The sequence below is a fragment of the Octopus sinensis genome, linkage group LG14, assembly GCF_006345805.1.
Source record: "Octopus sinensis linkage group LG14, ASM634580v1, whole genome shotgun sequence".
Classification (NCBI taxonomy): domain Eukaryota; kingdom Metazoa; phylum Mollusca; class Cephalopoda; order Octopoda; family Octopodidae; genus Octopus; species Octopus sinensis.
The window spans coordinates 65,812,750-65,830,429 of record NC_043010.1 but is presented as its reverse complement, the minus strand read 5'-3'; the positions used below and the strand labels follow the sequence as shown (position 1 = coordinate 65,830,429).

General features: G+C 38.9%; 1 protein-coding gene across 1 annotated transcript; it reads right to left on the bottom strand.

Annotated features, from left to right (window-relative positions):
- Positions 1 to 847: 847 nt before the first annotated feature.
- LOC115219175 (protein TEX261) lies at positions 848 to 17,279 on the bottom strand. Its single transcript, XM_029789283.2, has 6 exons — positions 17,093 to 17,279; positions 12,064 to 12,143; positions 6,414 to 6,567; positions 5,718 to 5,785; positions 4,184 to 4,301; positions 848 to 978 (listed from the first exon to the last, which is right to left on the bottom strand). The coding sequence occupies exons 1-6, from the start codon at positions 17,160 to 17,162 to the stop codon at positions 854 to 856; spliced, it is 615 nt and encodes a 204-aa protein (XP_029645143.1). The 5' UTR covers positions 17,163 to 17,279; the 3' UTR covers positions 848 to 853.
- Between the last annotated feature and the right edge of the window lie 401 nt (positions 17,280 to 17,680).

Here is a 17,680-nt window from a genome sequence, read left to right as displayed (position 1 = left end):
AAGCCATTACCTATACCACCACCACCACCACGACCACTATGGACAACTGATTGTCCCATAAACAGGTAGACGCATACAAGAAAGGTGGGCTAATGGTAGGCTGAGACAGACACACAACCTAATGTCGAGAGTAATAACATTGTTTAGGTAGTGGTGGTCATGGTTACAGTTCACTTCTTATTTACCAGAGGGCCATAATTAGGCAGAGTTGACATTATTGAGGTAAACTTTGTGGCAGCAAGGGCGGGCAGGTGGGTACGTGGAGAGTGAAGTGATGCCATGTGACAGATAGGTAGTGGCAGTGTTGGTTGTAGTATTAGAGGTAAGGTTGGTGATAGCTGTGGTGGTGGTGGTGATGTTAGTAGTGGTAATGCTGCTGGTAACGTTAGAGGTGGCATTGGTAGTTGCATTAGTGGTAGTGGTGGTGGTGGTGGTGTAACTGTTGTTGCTAGCAGTGGTACTGGTGGTAGTTTTTTAGTGGTGGCATTGATGATGGTAGTGGTGGCGATGTTGGTGTTAGGTGTGATGCGAGTCAAAGTTGTGGTTCAGGTGGCGGTGGTGGTGTTGGTGTTGGTGGCAAGCAATGCTGCTGCTGTTGTTGTTGCTGTTGTTGTTGTTGTTGTCGTTGGCGGTGGTGATGTTTGTGATTGTCATAAACAAAGGCAATCACCCAAAAGAAACCAGTGTTAAGGGTAGGGCAGACTCAGCAAAAAGTGGAGAGTGGGGGACTCACCTTCCAGGTTGTGTGTGTGTGTGTGTCGGGAGGGGTGGGGGGAATGGATGGAGGGGGTGGGTGGGTGAGTGTAGTGTTGGCAGGGAACAGTGGGGGGAGGGATGGGGGGGTTTCTGCAGCTTAGAACTGCTTCTTCACTCGTTGAGGAAGAATGCTCTCCTGGGCGTATTTGAAGAAGGACAGCAAACCGTAGCGTTTACCTCGTCGGTTGAAGTAATTGCTGACTACATCCATGTCTTTGTCATCTGGAATAGAAACAAAGAGAAAGTAGGAGGCATGATAGGTAGATATGGATACAGATAGATGGATAGTTCGAGTGCTAAGAGTACCATACGAGTGAGATCGTTGCCGGAGCAACAAGCTGGACTTCATGCCGATGGCACGTTAAGCACACCATTCAAGCGTGATCGTTACCGCGTCACCTTACTGGCACTTGTGCTGGTGGCATGTGAAATATTCGAGTGAGGTTGTCGCCAGTGCCGCTGGACTGGTTCCTGTGCAGGTGGCACATAAAAAGCACCATTTGGGTGTGGCCGTTGCCAGTACCACAAAACTGGCCCTCGTGCTGGTGGCACGTAAAAGCACCCACTACACTCTCGGAGTGGTTGGTGTTAGGAAGGGCATCCAGCTGTAGAAACTCTGCCAGATCAGATTGGAGTCTGGTTCGCCAGACCTCAGTCAAATCGTCCAACCCATGCTAGCATGGAAAGCAGACGTTAAATGATGATGATGATAGATAGATAGATAGATAGACAGACAGACAAATAGATAGATAGATAGATAGATAGACAGATATATAGACAGACAGATAGATAGATAGATAGATATATAGACAGACAGATAGATAGATATAGATAGATAGATAGATAGATGGATAGACAGACAGATAGATAGACAAATTGAGAAAGACAGACACATGGAGAAAGAGAGAAGGGGTGGATTGATGTGTATAGAAGAGGTAAGTAGATAGAAAGAGAGTATGAATAGGCGGGGAAGTAGAGACAGAGAGATATATAAGAGATGTAGAAACAAACTAATGGACAGAAAGATATATATATATATTATATATATATATATATATATATATATGTATGTATATATATGTATATATTTTGTTTTGAATTTGTGTGAATGTGTATAGAATAATATATCAGTTGAATAAGGCTAAAAGATGGTCTGGTTTTCATGTTTTTTATTATGATATTTTAACATTTAACATTAAAAAAATATTTCGTAATGCTCATAAAGTTAAATTAGTGCTTTCATATATAGAGTAATCATCAGATTTCAAATGTGTTTAACTGACAGTTGAGTTCTTGACAGCTTTAGTACCTCTTAGAACATTCCAACAAGTTGAATTTTTAGAATACCTTTTTGACCAATCTGCATGCAGCTTAAACATCACGGCTTGCCAGGCGTACCGATATTCTGTAACTTGTTTATATTTAAATTCCCATAGCTGTGCCTCGAACCTGGAGGTAGTTTTTTCGGTTGAAAAAGAATGTATTGTTTTTGAAGATGAGGCTGACGGCGTCTAATATGAAGGTTTCAATAAATCTATTGGGGATCGCATCTCTATGTTTCTCGACCCAATATTTTATGGCAGTAAGTCCCAAATCATGTGGAATGTTTGTATATAAGTTTGTTACATCAAATCTAACAGTGAATTGGATTCTGTTGTTTTGGGCAGATGTGAGAGGAAATTGATGTCACCCCAAATGAAACTGGGTATGTGACTACATAGTGGTTTTAGGATAATGTCAATGAGGTTGCTCAGACGATGTGTAGGACAGGCTGGACCAGCTATAAAGGGTCTTAGTAATTTAAGGTCTTTTGGTTGTAGTAGTTTTATGTATTCACAACCTTGTTCCTTTGTAGTGTTCTGTATTTCTTTTGTCATATGTATTTTGGATAAGCCATAGAAGCTGCTGGATTTCGACTCAAAATTCGCAATATAGTCCATTTCATTAGGGGTGAGGGAGTTATAATGTTTTAAACTAAATAATTGAGTTTTTTCATGATGCGGTGGTCAATATTTGAAGATATTTCATGGTAGAATATTATAACTTTTAAGTGATTTTCGGTTAGATTCGGGTAATATTCTGTATCCATTATAATAAAGCCACCCCTTTACTGCTTGTTTATTGAAAATTGTGTTGTCATTTTGAAGACATATAAGGGCAGACTTTTCTAGTTTTGAAATGTTTAGTCTGACATTGATATTATGCCTCAGTGGAAATCTGGAGAGGATGTCAACGAACTGATCTAGATGCAGTAGTTTTATGTATCCATAAAGGATTCGTCATTCTCATTATTTTTATCAGTAAAAAACTCCACAAGCTGTAATTTCCGACAAAAGGTACTGAAGTACTGAGAGGTACTAAAGTTGTTAAGAGCTCAACTGTCAGTTAACCATTTTGATACCAACCTGCCTGAAACCGCCCCTGGCTCTGTAGTACGAATGTCCTGTTTTCATAAGTACTGAATTAAAATCTTCTACCAAACCTTAGTCACAATTTATGTTCCTAACACTAGCTTAATGGTAGCTTAGTTATTTTACTAAATTATTTACTAAATTCTTTGTTATATTTAAAATTTATTGAAAGAAACACAGAGCATCTCAACAGAAATATGGTAACAAAAGGGTTAAACACATTTGAAATCTGATGATTATACTATGTATGAGAGTGCTAATTCAACTTTATTTTTCTAATGTTAAAATACCATAATAAAAAACATGCAAACCAGACCATGTTTTAACTTTATTCAACTGATATATATATATATATATAGATAGATAGATAGATATAGACATGTATCATATATTGGTGTTAGAAAGGGCATCCAGCCATTAAAACCTTGCCAAAACAGACACAGAAATCTGGTGCAGTCTTTTGCCTGGCCAACTCCTGTCAAATTGTCCAACCCATGTCAGCATGGAAGGCAGACATTTAATGATGATGAATGATCATGATGATGATGATCGTCATCATCATCATCATTGTTTAAAGTCCATCTTCCATGCTGGCATAGGTTGGACAGTTTGACAGGAGCTGGTTAGCCTGGGGACAGTACCAAGTTCCACTGTTTGCTTTTGGCATGGTTTTAACAGCTGGATACTCTTCCTAATGCCAACCACTTTACAGAGTGGACTGGCTCTATTTTATGTGGCACGTGTGTGTGTGTGTGTGTGTGTATAAAGATATAGATGTAATGAATGATTGCTTGTATAAGTGCAGGCATGGCAGTGTGATTAAGATGACCCCTTCATAAACGCAAGGTTCCAGGTTCAATCCTGCTGTGTGGTACCTTCAATAAGAATCTATTATAGCCTTGCATTGAACAGTACTTTATGAATGAAATTGTGGAGAAGCCTGTTGTGTGTGTGTATGTGTGTGTGCACATGTGCACATGCATGTATGTGCATGCGTGTGTGAGTGTGGTACAAACCTCTGGTATTCAGTGGCCTGTTTTCTAACACCGTTGGAAGGACATACTCATTGGCGGACAGCGACACAAAGAAAGCAAATGGAACAAACCAAAGGCAGATGGTGAAATAACCAAGAACCTGAAAGGGAAAAACAGAGAAATTGAAATGAGAGACGAAACCAAATTAGCAATAATACCACAGATAATAGTTTCTGACATAAATCTAAAACCACAAAGAAAGTAAAAAATAGGCCAGGTTGTGTGGTATGTAGCTTGCTTCCCAACCAGATGGTTCTGGGTTCAGTCTAATCAACATCATCATTGTTCGACCGTTGTCGAGACAATGGAATTTACCATGCTACGCCAGACTTCACGGTCCATCATGGCATTACGGAGGTCCTGTTGCTGGATGCCTGTATCCCTGGAGATTACATGAAGGTAGGAGAGTGTGCGCCCTCTGGTATTGCGAGTAGATGGCTTCCAGAAGAGAAGAGTAGAAATTACTTCTTTTTCAGATCTACAACAATGTCCAGCAAACTGGACTCTCCTACCTTTCACAAGAGATGACACAGGTGGTAGTTTCCCATATATTTGCATTTTGGTATAGCTTTGGGCTGACCAAAGCCTTGTGAGTAGATTTGGTAAATGGAAACTGAAAGAAGCCCGACATATATGTATGTGTTTGTGTGTGTGTGTGTGTGTGTTTGTATCTGTGTTTGTCTCCATCATTGCTTGACAACTTGTGTTGGAGTGTTTATGTTCTTGTAACTTAGTAACTTGGCAAAAAGAGTGCTGAAATAAGTATGTATATATAACCTATGCCAACATGGAAAATGGATGTTAATCAATGGTGATGAGGATATAATGTATATATATATGAGTATATATGGAAGCAAAGTGGCTGAGTTCCTCTCGAGTGTTGGGCCTCATGGAGGCAATGACCAGGACCTTTGGCATTATGTCATGCTTGAGAAAAAGCCTCCATCAAGCCGAGCAAAATTGTAGTTGTGACATATACCAGTGTATATGTCACATTACACTCTCGGAGTGGGTGGCATTAGGAAGGGCATCTAGCTGTAGAAAACCACGCCAAATCAGACTGGAGTCTGGTGCAGCCTTCCAGCGTGCCAACCCAGTCAAACCATCCAACCCATTGACAATGGATGTTAAATGATGATGATGATGATGTATATATATATATATATATATATCATCATCATCATCATATATATATATATATACATATATATATATACATATATTTAATAGGAAACTGTGAGGAAACATGTCATATTTATATATATATTCCTCACAGTTTCCTTTTAAATTCATTCACAAGGCACTGGTCAGCTCAGGGCTATAGTAGAAGTTGCTTGCCCAAGGTGCCATGCAGTGGGACTGAACCTGAAACTATCTGGTTTGCCAAGCAAGTTTCTTAATTGCACAGCCATGAACAGAAGACATTTAAAGACAACCACCTTGTATTTTGTTAAATTAACGAAGCAGGTGGCAGTAAGCGTAAGGTTAGGATCATGAATAGAATTGAACTACTTACCTCGCCAAATGTATAGTAGACTGTGGCAAAATAGCTGAAGGCATAATAGTGGTTGATAAAGATGAAGACTGTGAATGAAGAAAGAGAAAACCTGTAAGACATAGCACTGAGAAAATAGACACATGCAAAACTCAACCCTAATTATTATCATTATCATTGTTTGTTCCTTCTCAAGCCACACCCGGCTCATAGCGGCTGGTTTCTCAGTTTCCTTGGTGTATAGGTTCCCTACCTGGATGGGACGCTGGTCCGTCGCAAGTGAGCTGCAAGATGCAGTAGGAAAGAGAGAATTAAGTACCAGTTATGAATTAAGTACCAGTTATGCACGGGGGTGATTGTAATCGACTTAATCGCTTCCCCCAAATTTGAGGCCTTGTGCTCCCAGTAGAAAGGATTATTATTATGGTGGTGAACTGGCAGAATTGTTAGCACGCTGGACGAAAAGCTTAGCGGTATTTTACCTGTCGCTACATTCTGAGTTCAAATTCCACCAAGATCAACTTTGCCTTTCATCCTTTTGGGGGTCGATAAATTAAGTACTAGTGAAACACTGGGGTCAATGTAATTGACTAGTCCCCTTCCCCCAAATTTCAGGCCTTGGGGCCTATAATAGAAGGGATTAAAGGTGGTGAGCTGGTCGCTAAGTTCTGTGCCTGACAGAATAAAATATCAAAGAGAAGCAAAGTGTCCACTTACCAATTGATGCTATAAAAGTAGGTGAGCTCAAAACGAAATAAGGGAAGCTCTTTAAAAGTAAGAAATGTGTGAGGCAGGAGACTAAACCGAACAGTATCATCATGAAAGGAAACTCTTCAAATAACAGCAGACATAAATACACAGTTGTGGTGGCCTACAATGGAGAGACAGAGAACATGGATATATAAGAGAGTGGATGGTTAGGTAGTGATTACATGGGGACATGTTTGCAGAGAATTAAATAAATAAAGAACATATGAAGTGTTACTTGTATAAAGGAAGCAATAGAGTCTGTTAATATCAGAGATGTGGAAAGGTGGTGAGCTGGCAGAAACGTTAGCACTCCGGGCGAAATGCTTAGGAGTATTTTGTCTGCCATTACGTTCTGAGTTCAAATTCCGCCGAGGTCGACTTTGCCTAGCATCCTTTCAGGGTCGATAAATTAAGTACCAGTTACACACTGGGGTCGATGTAATCGACTTAATCCCTTTGTTTGTCCCCTCTATCTTTAGCCCCTTGTGGGCAATAAAGAAATAAGAAATGTTAGCATGCCGGGTGAAATGCTTAGCAGTATTTCGTCTGTCTTTACATTCTGAGTTCAAATTTCGCTGAGGTCGACTTTGCCTTTCATCCTTTTGAGGTCGATAAATTAAAGACCAGTTTTGGGCCTTGTGCCTAGAGTAGAAAAGAATATCATAGCTGTGGAGTCAGAATCACAAAGCATTAAGGGGAAGTCAGAGTCGCAAAGAATTAAGGGGGAATTAGAATATGGTAAAATAGACCACAATTACATAGAGGGGTCGGAGGTACTGATAATAGAGGAGTCGGAGGTACTGATAATAAAGGAGTTGGAGGTACTGATAATAGAGGAGTCAGAGTCAGAGATGAAGTTTTTTGTTTCGACTCCACAGCCCTGGTTAATATGTTACAAATGTTGAAGGTGGTTAGCTGGCAGAATGCTTAGAGGTATTTCGTCTGTTTTTACATTCTGAGTTCAAATTCTGCTTTTCGTCCTTTTGGGGGTTGATAAAATAAGGACCAGTTGAGTACTGGGGTCGACGTAATCAACTTAGCCCTTGCCCTGAAATTGCTGGCCTTGTGCCAAAATCTGAAACCAATATGTTGTAAATGTTGAAGGGGGTAAGTCGACAGAATTGTCGGCACACCAGGCAAAATGCTTAGCGGCATTTCGTCCATCTTGAGTTCAATTTCTCTCGAGGTCAACTTTACCTTTTGTCTTTCTGGGGATGATGAAATAAGTACCAGTTGAGCACGAGGGTCAATGTAATCGACTTACCCTCTCGCCCGAAACTGCTGGCCTTGTGGCAAAATTTGAAACCAATGTTACAAATCCTGGAATTGAGTCTGAGTATGAAAAGGACAGCGATTGTCCACTAAAAACCCTGAAAATGTATGTTGTTGTTGTTATTGGTTGTTATAAAACCCTGGGTTTACTCTCACTGAGTAGACTTATGATGAAAAGGTGTTCCACTCCTCACCATCCCATCGTTTAGATTACTTTATCCAATATGATCTTTCTGTTTTTTTCTTTTAAAAGAAATATACCATGGTAGGATGTGATTTGAAAGATGTGACTTCTATTTCTAGCATGCAGAGTAGCTATGTAGAGAGCCCCTCACTATCTTGCCTGATAATGTATATATATAGCGGTGGTTGTTTCAATAAGCTCTACAGACGGGCAGAGAACAGTTGATAGCTAAGAGTTTAATTTCTCAAAAATATGAAATTGCCTCCCTTTTTCTTTGAGAGTTGCTAACAACCACCACTAGGTTTTTCCTTGATCCAAAAGAGAAATTTCAATTACCAGCATATAAGACAATACTTCACATACAACGTCCACCACCAGACTTACAAGGATTCTTTGTGGGGAAGAGAACATTTTCTTATGTTTAATCAGGCATTTAGTGAAAGGTATTTTCACCATTTTTATACCAACCTGCCTGAAATTTACTCTGGTTCTGTGATATAAAACTTACAATTTTAACTTAATTTAAAACTTTCCTATCAAAATTTCATGTTAACCCTTTCGTTACCAACCCGGCTGAAACTGGCTCTGGCTCTGTAGTACAAATGTCTTGTTTTCATTCCTCCACCAAACCTTAGTCACAATTTATGTTCCTAACACTCGCTGAATGATAACTAAGTTATTTTACTAAATTCTTTGTTATATTTAAAGTAATTGAAAGAAACACAGAGCATTACAAAATAAATATGGTAACGAAAGGGTTTTTATTTTCTAAACATCAGCTTAAGAACGACCAAGTTATTTTACTAAATTCTTCATTATTTTGGGTATCAATTGAAACAGAGGCAAAGTTTATCAACAGAAACCACTCAAAGACCACTTTTGTTAACAAAGGACTGAAGTAGTTTTAGAGGAGAAGCATGATTTTGAGATAATAAATACAATATATATAGGAATCAAGCATGAAATAACATCCAGTAATTATATACTGTGTGGCACTCTGTTGGCTGTGTCGACGAGGGTTCCAGTTGATCTGATCAATGGAACAGCCTGATCGTGAATTTAACGGACAAGTGGTTGAGCACTCCACAAACATGTGTACCATTAATGTAGTTCTCGGGGAGATTCAGTGTGACAAGGCTGGCCCTTTGAAATACGGGTATCCCCAACATCACTTGACAACCGATGCTGGTGTGTTTACGTCCCTGTAACTTAGCGGTTCGGCAAAAAAGACCGATAGAATAAGTACTAGGCTTACAAAGAATAAGTCCTGGGGTCGATTTACTCGACTAAAGGCGGTGCTCCAGCATGGCCACAGTCAAATGACTGAAACAAGTAATAGAGTAAAAGAGTTAAGTAAGCAGCTAAGTAGAATAAATGTGACAGAATTCCTACAGATACAGTATATGCAGACAAAGCAAAATATTTAATTAATACTGTTTCCCTGTGAGCAACAACAACAAAAAATGTTCAGCCATTTTAATAGCAATAGCTACTTCAATGGGTAGGCTATAAAATTAATGACAAAGTGTGATAACTATAAAAATAACATGTAAGTGTATTTAATCCCTATTTTTGAAACAAAGTAAACCAGCATCCTGAAAGCCAGAACAGTTATCCTCTTTGCTGGTATTCATATTACTGGAATTCTCTGCAATATAATGCAAACCATTAATATTTTCTTCTAACAATAACTTGTTCCACACACCATCAATGGTATCACTAAGGCAACATTTTTAAAAAATGATTTCACAATTCCCTCCTCTTTTACTGCATTCTCAAAATTGTTAGGGGAATACCACTGTGTGTGTGTGTGTGTTTATATTTATTTCTTTATTGCCCACAAGGAGCTAAACATAGAGGGGACAAACAAGGACAGATAAAGGGATTATGTCGATTACATCGACCCCCATTGTGTAACTGGTACTTTATTTATCAACCCCGAAAGGATGAAAGGCAAAGTCGACCTTGGCGGAATTTGAACTCACAACGTAATGACAGACGAAATACGGATACACATTCGCCCGGTGTGCTAACGTTTCTGCCAGCGGTTGAGAGAATAATGAATGGGATACGAAACTCATAATTGTAGCTGTGATGCTTTGTGTTGTCACAATATTCACCAAGGTTTAATCATTCTATGAGAAATTTTTATCTACCAGAAGATAGTAAATAACTGCATTTTAAAGGTAACATCGTCTTTAAGTAAGGTAATACACATATCTGTGACAGGTTGTATACCCAGGAGTAGGGAGTGGGGATTGCAGTGACTGGTGCAAACCTGGGTGTAAAGACAGGGTGGCGGAAAGCAGCGATACAGTAAGGCAGAGAAGGGGAGCGGGAGACAATCATAGAGTCATCATCATCATCCTCATCGTTTAACGTCCGTTTTCCATGCTAGCATGGGTTTGACGGTTCAACTGGGGTCTGGGAAGCCAGAAGGCTGCACCAGACCCAGTCTGATCTGGCAGTGTTTCTACAGCTGGATGCCCTTCCTAATGCCAACCACTCCGTGAGTGTAGTGGGTGCTTTTTACGTGCCACCTGCACAGGTGCCAGACGAGGCTGGCAAACGGCCACGATCGAATGGTGCTTTTTTACGTGCCACCGGCACGGAGGCCAGCCGGGGTGGCGCTGGCAACGGCCACGTTCAGATGGTTCTCTTACGTGCCACTGGCACTGGTATCACAGCTACAATTTCCATTGATGTTGATTGATAGAGGAAATTTATGTCATTGGTTCATTTAAGTTATTCCCCTTTATGCCCCTCATTTTATACATCCTCCTCCTCCTCCTTCTTGCTGACATGGGTTGGACTATTTGACAGGAGGTGACCAGCTGGAGAGCTGCCTGGCCTCCATTTGTCTGTTTTGATATTGATTCTACAGCAGGACATCCTTCCTAACATCAACCACTTTACAGAATGTACAGGGTGCTTTTATGTGGCACCGGCACAGGTGTTTTTATGTGGCACTGATATGGGTACCTTTCTATGGCACCGTCATATTAATACTAGCCAAAAAATTATTCATAAATTTTTTTCCTATATGCTCACGAGGCTCCTAAGAAATAGTTGAAAGCTTTTGTTATCTAAGTGACTGAATAAACAGTGGAGGAGGGTGCTCTGAAGGCATAATAACCATAATAATAAAAATGTGGGAAAAAAAAGGGGTGAATGGAAGAAGCTGATTGGTCAGTGTTGGGTCCAGGACATCTCTTAAGTTGTGGACTTCCATTTATGGAAACAGAAGATGAAGATGCTGTAGAAGACAAAGAACAGATAACTGAGAGTCCACAATCTAATAAGGAAGACTCTATGTAAGTGCTTCATTTGCTAGATATAGGAACTGGGATCTCCCTCAAATAACACTTTGTCATCTTTAAAAAAATGGAAGAGCACACTGGATGATTAGATAATGGAATTCTAGAATACAATCTCTGGAAATGAGAATAAGAAGGGATAGTCACAGCTGGAAAGTCTTTGATCATATACATGCTAGATTAGGGTTGGCCTGGGGTTAAACAATAACAGCAAATATTAATCAAATGCCCTAAAACTCTAAATTAATATTTCATATCTACATGTTGCTTAGTGATTCTCTCAGCACTACTTCAGGAAGTATAGTGAAGAAAATGTTTTGTCTAAGGAGGTTTAATAAAGCTGAAGCATGTACAGAGTTATCTCTTTTCTTCCAAAAAGAATTGAAATAATATTAGTCATTGGGCAAATGTTGTATTTGACATTAGAAATTTTTATGCTTGCTACATCAAATTTGTTAACACTAACTTAAGGATTGTTTTACCATGCAAATGGTGTCTCTGACAAAGTTTACCACAATGATCTACAAGGCAGCCTCTACATGGTCATTTAACATGCCAGAAATAGCAGCCAAATTCTCCTCAGATCACACCTTGCCCTTTTTGAAAAGAAGAGAATAATGTAGCCATGGTTTGGAAAAAAAGTGTGACAGTCACAAATGGAATGTCTTTGACTATAGATCCAACAGATCAGGGCTGATCATCAAAAACAACATGAGTGCTCAACCAGAGCTGATATCTGGAACAACAATAACAACACCACCACCACCACCATCACTACCAACAGTGGTGAAAAGAAACAATAATAGATTAATTAATGGATGATGTTTAGTAAAAAGCAACTTACAAATATCATGTATTTGATTATTTTGGCTGTAAAAACTGTGTACTCCTCCACCAGTTCAGCAAGATAATAAAGACCAGCAGCTGCAAGACAAAAATGGAAAAAAGAAAAAAACATTTTATTTTTTGGGCTACGAATGGAATGTTGGGGTGAGTGGGATGATGATGATGGTAATACTCTTTTACTTGTTTCAGTCATTTGACTGCGGCCATGCTGGAGCACCGCCTTTAGTCGAGCAAATCGACCCCAGGACTTATTCTTTTGTAAGCCTAGTACTTATTCTATCGGTCTCTTTTGCCAAACTGCTAAGTTACGGGAATGTAAACACACCAGCATCGGCTGTCAATTGATATCGGGGGACACACACAAACGTATACACACACATACATATATACGATGGGCTTCTTTCAGTTTCCATCTACCAAATCCACTCACAAGGCTTTGGTTGGCCCGAGGATATAGTAGAAGACACTTGCTCAAGGTGCTACGCAGTGGGACTGAACCTCAAACCATGAGGTTCGTAAGCAAGCTACTTACCACACTGACACTCTGAAAGAACGCTGGTTCACACATACAAACGTTCACATACTTCCCTTTTACATACACACACAGAGTTGAAACACTCCCACTACCAGTTTGCCATCTGTTTCTTTATTACCCACAAGGGGCTAAACATAGAGGGGACAAACAAGGACAGACAAATGGATTAAGTCGATTACATCGACCCCCAGTGTGTAACTGGTACTTAATTTATCGACCCCGAAAGGATGAAAGGCAAAGTCGACCTCGGTGGAATTTGAACTCAGAACGTAAAGGCAGACGAAATACAGCCACGCATTTCGCCCGGCGTGCTAACGGTTCTGCCAGCTCGCCGCTCTTCTTTTCTCATTCATATGTTGTGATGGAGAAAAATACAAGAGTATAATAATAATGATGATGATGATAATAATAATAATGATAATACTTTTAACTCTAGGCACAAAGCCTGAAATCTTAGCAGAGGCGGATAGTTGATTACATTGCCCCACCCCCACCAGTGCACAACTAGTATGTTTATTATGTTGACTCCAAAGAAATGAAAGGCAAAGTCAACCTTGGAGGGATTTGAACTCAGAACATAAAGATGGATAAAATGCCACAAAGCATTTTACCTGACGCGCCTTGCAAGAATGATGATGATGATTTTTTTCTATAATAGGTACAAGCTCTGAAACTTTTGTCAACCCCAGTATTCAACTGGTACTATATTTCATTGACCCTGAAAAGATGAAAGGATGGAAGGCAAAGTGGACCACGGTAGGATTTGAACTCAGAATGCTGAGCATTTGGTGTGACGTGCTAATGATTCTGCCAGCTCAACGCCTTAAAAATAATAACAATAATTAGTAATTTTGTTTTCAAAAATTTGGCACAAGGCCAGCAGTTTTAGGCAGATAAGATAATTGGATCACGTTGACTAAGTACTTGTCTGATACTTTATTTTACTGACCCTGAAAAAGATGACCAGGCAAGATTTGAACTCAGAATGCTCACTACCATAGGATAGTCTCTTCTACTTGATTCTATAATGATTATTATTATTATTATTTGTGCTATAACGCTTTGTAAAGTACTGCTAGATTGCTTTACTTATTACATGCTTTGATGCACTGGAACCATTATTCCTGAAAATGGAGGGTGTCAATCATGTCTGTGCATCTTTTTACCATCAAATATGGTATGCACACACACATTCCCTGTGTATGTGTTGTAGTTGTTGCTATTATTTAGCCCTAGGTCAGTCCTATGGAGTATGATCACTGGCTGCTTAGATTGTCCCATCTCTTTTGTACATCAGGAAGTATATTGTCTAATGTGTCCTTATTTAAGATAGCAGAGAGCAGCAGCCCCCAACCAAGGGTCTACAAAGAAAGTACTGATGGTCTGTGAGCTGAGTTCACAATTTGTTGAGTAGACAGACCTTTCAATAATCTGAGATCAATGGGGAAAATGTATTTAAATGCAACTGGTACTTGATAGTGAAAAGTTTGGGAAACACAGTAGAAAAGCATGATTTGGCTGCTATTTCTAGGAGGCAGACGTCCATGAAGAGTTTCCCCTTATATGGTGGTGGTGGTGGAGAAGGTGCAGATTTTGCAGAGCCATATTACGGTGTCCAAAGTTTAGTACTTCACGTCTTTAAGTTCAGACGTTGCCATGTTGAACTTTGTCGTCTATCTCCCGAGGGGAGGGGAAAGAGAGGAAATTTGACTGAGGTTGAATTACTGTCCCACGTAAATACCTGAAATGAAGTACCTTCTCTCTCTCTCTCTCATACACACACACACTCACAGAGAAAGAAACCACACGTTATATCATGTAACACCACGATCATTCTTAGCACATGTTTCAAGTCGGATTCCCCCATGTGCTATTAAACAGGAAGGGTTTGAAATACGGCACCTTTCCACATGTCTTGATTTAAGCCGACAAGGAAGCCTTTAAATAATCGTCTGACTTACAAAGAATAATAGTCAAATGCCCCTCAAATCATTCCAGTACGTGTTGGGCGACGTGCTCAAAAAGACAGGAAGGTCAAGGCCGGAATGGTTTTGATCACAGGTTTACTCGATCAGGACTGACATGGGGCCTAAACTATAGCAGCAATTCACTGTGCAGGTGTGCGTGAGTGTGTGTGTATACAAGCTTGCTTAATAATGACATATCTCTCGTGTTAAAAGATTCGATGGTGCGTTACGAGGGTTTTTTAGGTTTCATAGCATGACTCACTGCATTCACAATATTATGATGGCCCAAAAGTGAGCACAACAGCGGTTAAGCATCTTGTCCCTGCACCAAAAAGGAAACAGCAGAGGAACATAAGAAACCTTTGACGCCGGTGACGAAGGGTTCTGTCCAAAATGTTTGTTTATATTCACTGATTGTCGACGTAAACCAACACAGTTTTTCTCATTTCTATTGTTTACGTCATAGAGACGTCTATATTTTACGCTTTATAGTCAACTGTACCACACACACACAATGGTACAGACATGTTTTTAGTGGTTTGTCTTCGCGTTGCGGTCATACTGGAACAGTCAAAAGAAAAAAATAAGGCTGGAGAGGAAACGCTTGCCAATCAGTATAAACGAGAAAAGACGGAATAAATTGGCCTGTTGAGAGTGAATGAACCGGCTTAAGGGAGAACACAAAGGTCTCATAAAGGGATCAGTGGGGGAACGTGGTTTGTGGGGTCACACTCGTCTCGCACCCCCATCATTATCATCGGTTTATTAAATATCATCATAAAATTTTTTAATTAATCTTGTCATTTATATGTGTGTGTGTGTGTCAGTGTTTGTCTCCCTAGCATTGCTTGACAACCGATGATGGTGTGTTTATGTCCCCGTTACTTAGCGGTTCGGCAAAAAGAGACCGATAGAATAAGTACTAAAAGGTGGTGCTCCAGCATGGCCGCAGTCAAATGACTGAAACAAGTAAAAGAGTAAAAGAGAGAGAGAGTATTTCATTCGATCCCCCGACCCCTTTGTCAGTCTTCTCCCTCAGTTCGAGGGGTTTTGCGGAAGGAGAAAGGAGAAGGGTATTGTTTTTTTGTTTTTGTTTCCTTTTGTGGATCATACACAACTCTGTCTGACACATCATTTTAACGATTCTGTTTTTCGAAGCGCTACGTTACGAGACATGGAGGACACATCATAAACAACATCCACCACTGATCTTTAGCCTGGTGTAAACAAGTACAGAAATGAACACACACACACACTGTCCTACGTGTACGTTTTTTCATATATATAGTTATGGGATAAACCGGCCTTACCTAACTTTATTTAGATTATATAATACTCTACAACTTGCAGTCTGCTTCTTTTTTCCAATTTTTGTTTTATATATATATATATTTCGTTTTTGGATTTGGTTTGCGAGATTCTTTATGTGAATTCGTGTGTTGAAGCATATTCTGTTGTGTCTGGGGAGAGTCATTCTCTTTTAGTGCCTTATTATTTAACACACTCACCGGTAAAATTTTAGAAAAATAAAGAAGGAAATGAGTAGAGTGGAAATTTTACCGGCGAGTGTGTTAAAATATAAGGCACTAAAAAAGAATGACCCTCCCCAGGTACAACAGTATATATATATATATATATAGGGCATAACACATATACACGAACACAAAGACGGGTCCCTGCACAGATTCCTTTCATTAAATTCCACTCACAAGTTACAAATATATATATATATATATATATATATATTATATATATATATACACATACATATATATATATACATATATATACACATACATATATATATATATATACACAACATATATATATATATACACATACATATTATATAATATACATATATTACACATACATATATAATATATATATATATATATATAATAACACACATTATATATATATATATATATACATATATTATATTATATATATAATATATATATATATGTATATACTGAACAGAATATAAATATATTCAGATAGCAGAGATAATTAGAAGCAGACTTCTGTAACTGATTTATTTTGGTGAAGAGTGTAATGTCAGAAATCCACAAATAAAAAACAATAGAAGTTACGGAGTCAGGTTTGTTCTTCTAATTATAGAATTCGTTTTATCTCTTTAAATGTATATGAGTAATGTATTAATTTGGTTATGTTAACGTGTCAGTGTTTTAATTTAGCTGAGGTCAGCATCATTGAGAACCAAAGATGGTAAGAATCTTCTTCAAGACGAATCACTTAATTTTTTCTCTTTTATTTCGTAGTTAAGTTAATACTTTTATACGAATCGTATGTAATGGAGAGAGAAAGCGATATAGAAAACACTGATTTTAGAATATTTAATAAGAATTGGGGGGGAAATAATGGAGCTTAGAGCCTCAAGAATGATGTTTTCGCATCTCAAATGCTTCGCACCGAATCCGTCTTTCAACTTACGCAACAGCAAAAAAAAAAAAGAAATCGACGAAGAGAAAATATAATAAATGAAAGATATATATACTGACCAACTGATAAGGAAATGAAACAGATCTGTAACAAAAGACCAAGCCAGCTTAAAAAGTATATAAACCACATTGTCGTTGTTTGACTGATGACTGTTATTATTATTGGTATCTCCGGTGCCGATTTGCTCCCAATTCCAGACTCTGACACCGTGTCTCCTCGGTTGCTTACTACTATGAGTTATCTGTCCTTAGTGTATGAGAGTTATCTACTCTTACTTAGCTGTTTCCTTTTTTTTATTGTATTTTTTTACTAGTTTTTCTTACATTAAAAATAAAGGAAAGATGTTTTTCTTGTTTTGCATTTTTTTTATTTCATTGTGTTGCTAGGGAAAATGATGAGGAATAGCGTCGTTAACTCATAGTTTTCCGACGAGTCATCACTTGCTCATTGCATTTATGGCGATGAGAAGGATAAGGGAGTTTCGGTAAATCGATCCAGAACAATTAGCATGCAAGATATTTATTTCTTTATTGCCGACAGGGGGCTGAACATAGAGGGGACAAACAAGGACAGACAAAGGGATTAAGTCGATAACATCGACACCAGTGCATAACTGGTACTTGAAAGGCACAGTCGACCTCTTAGCA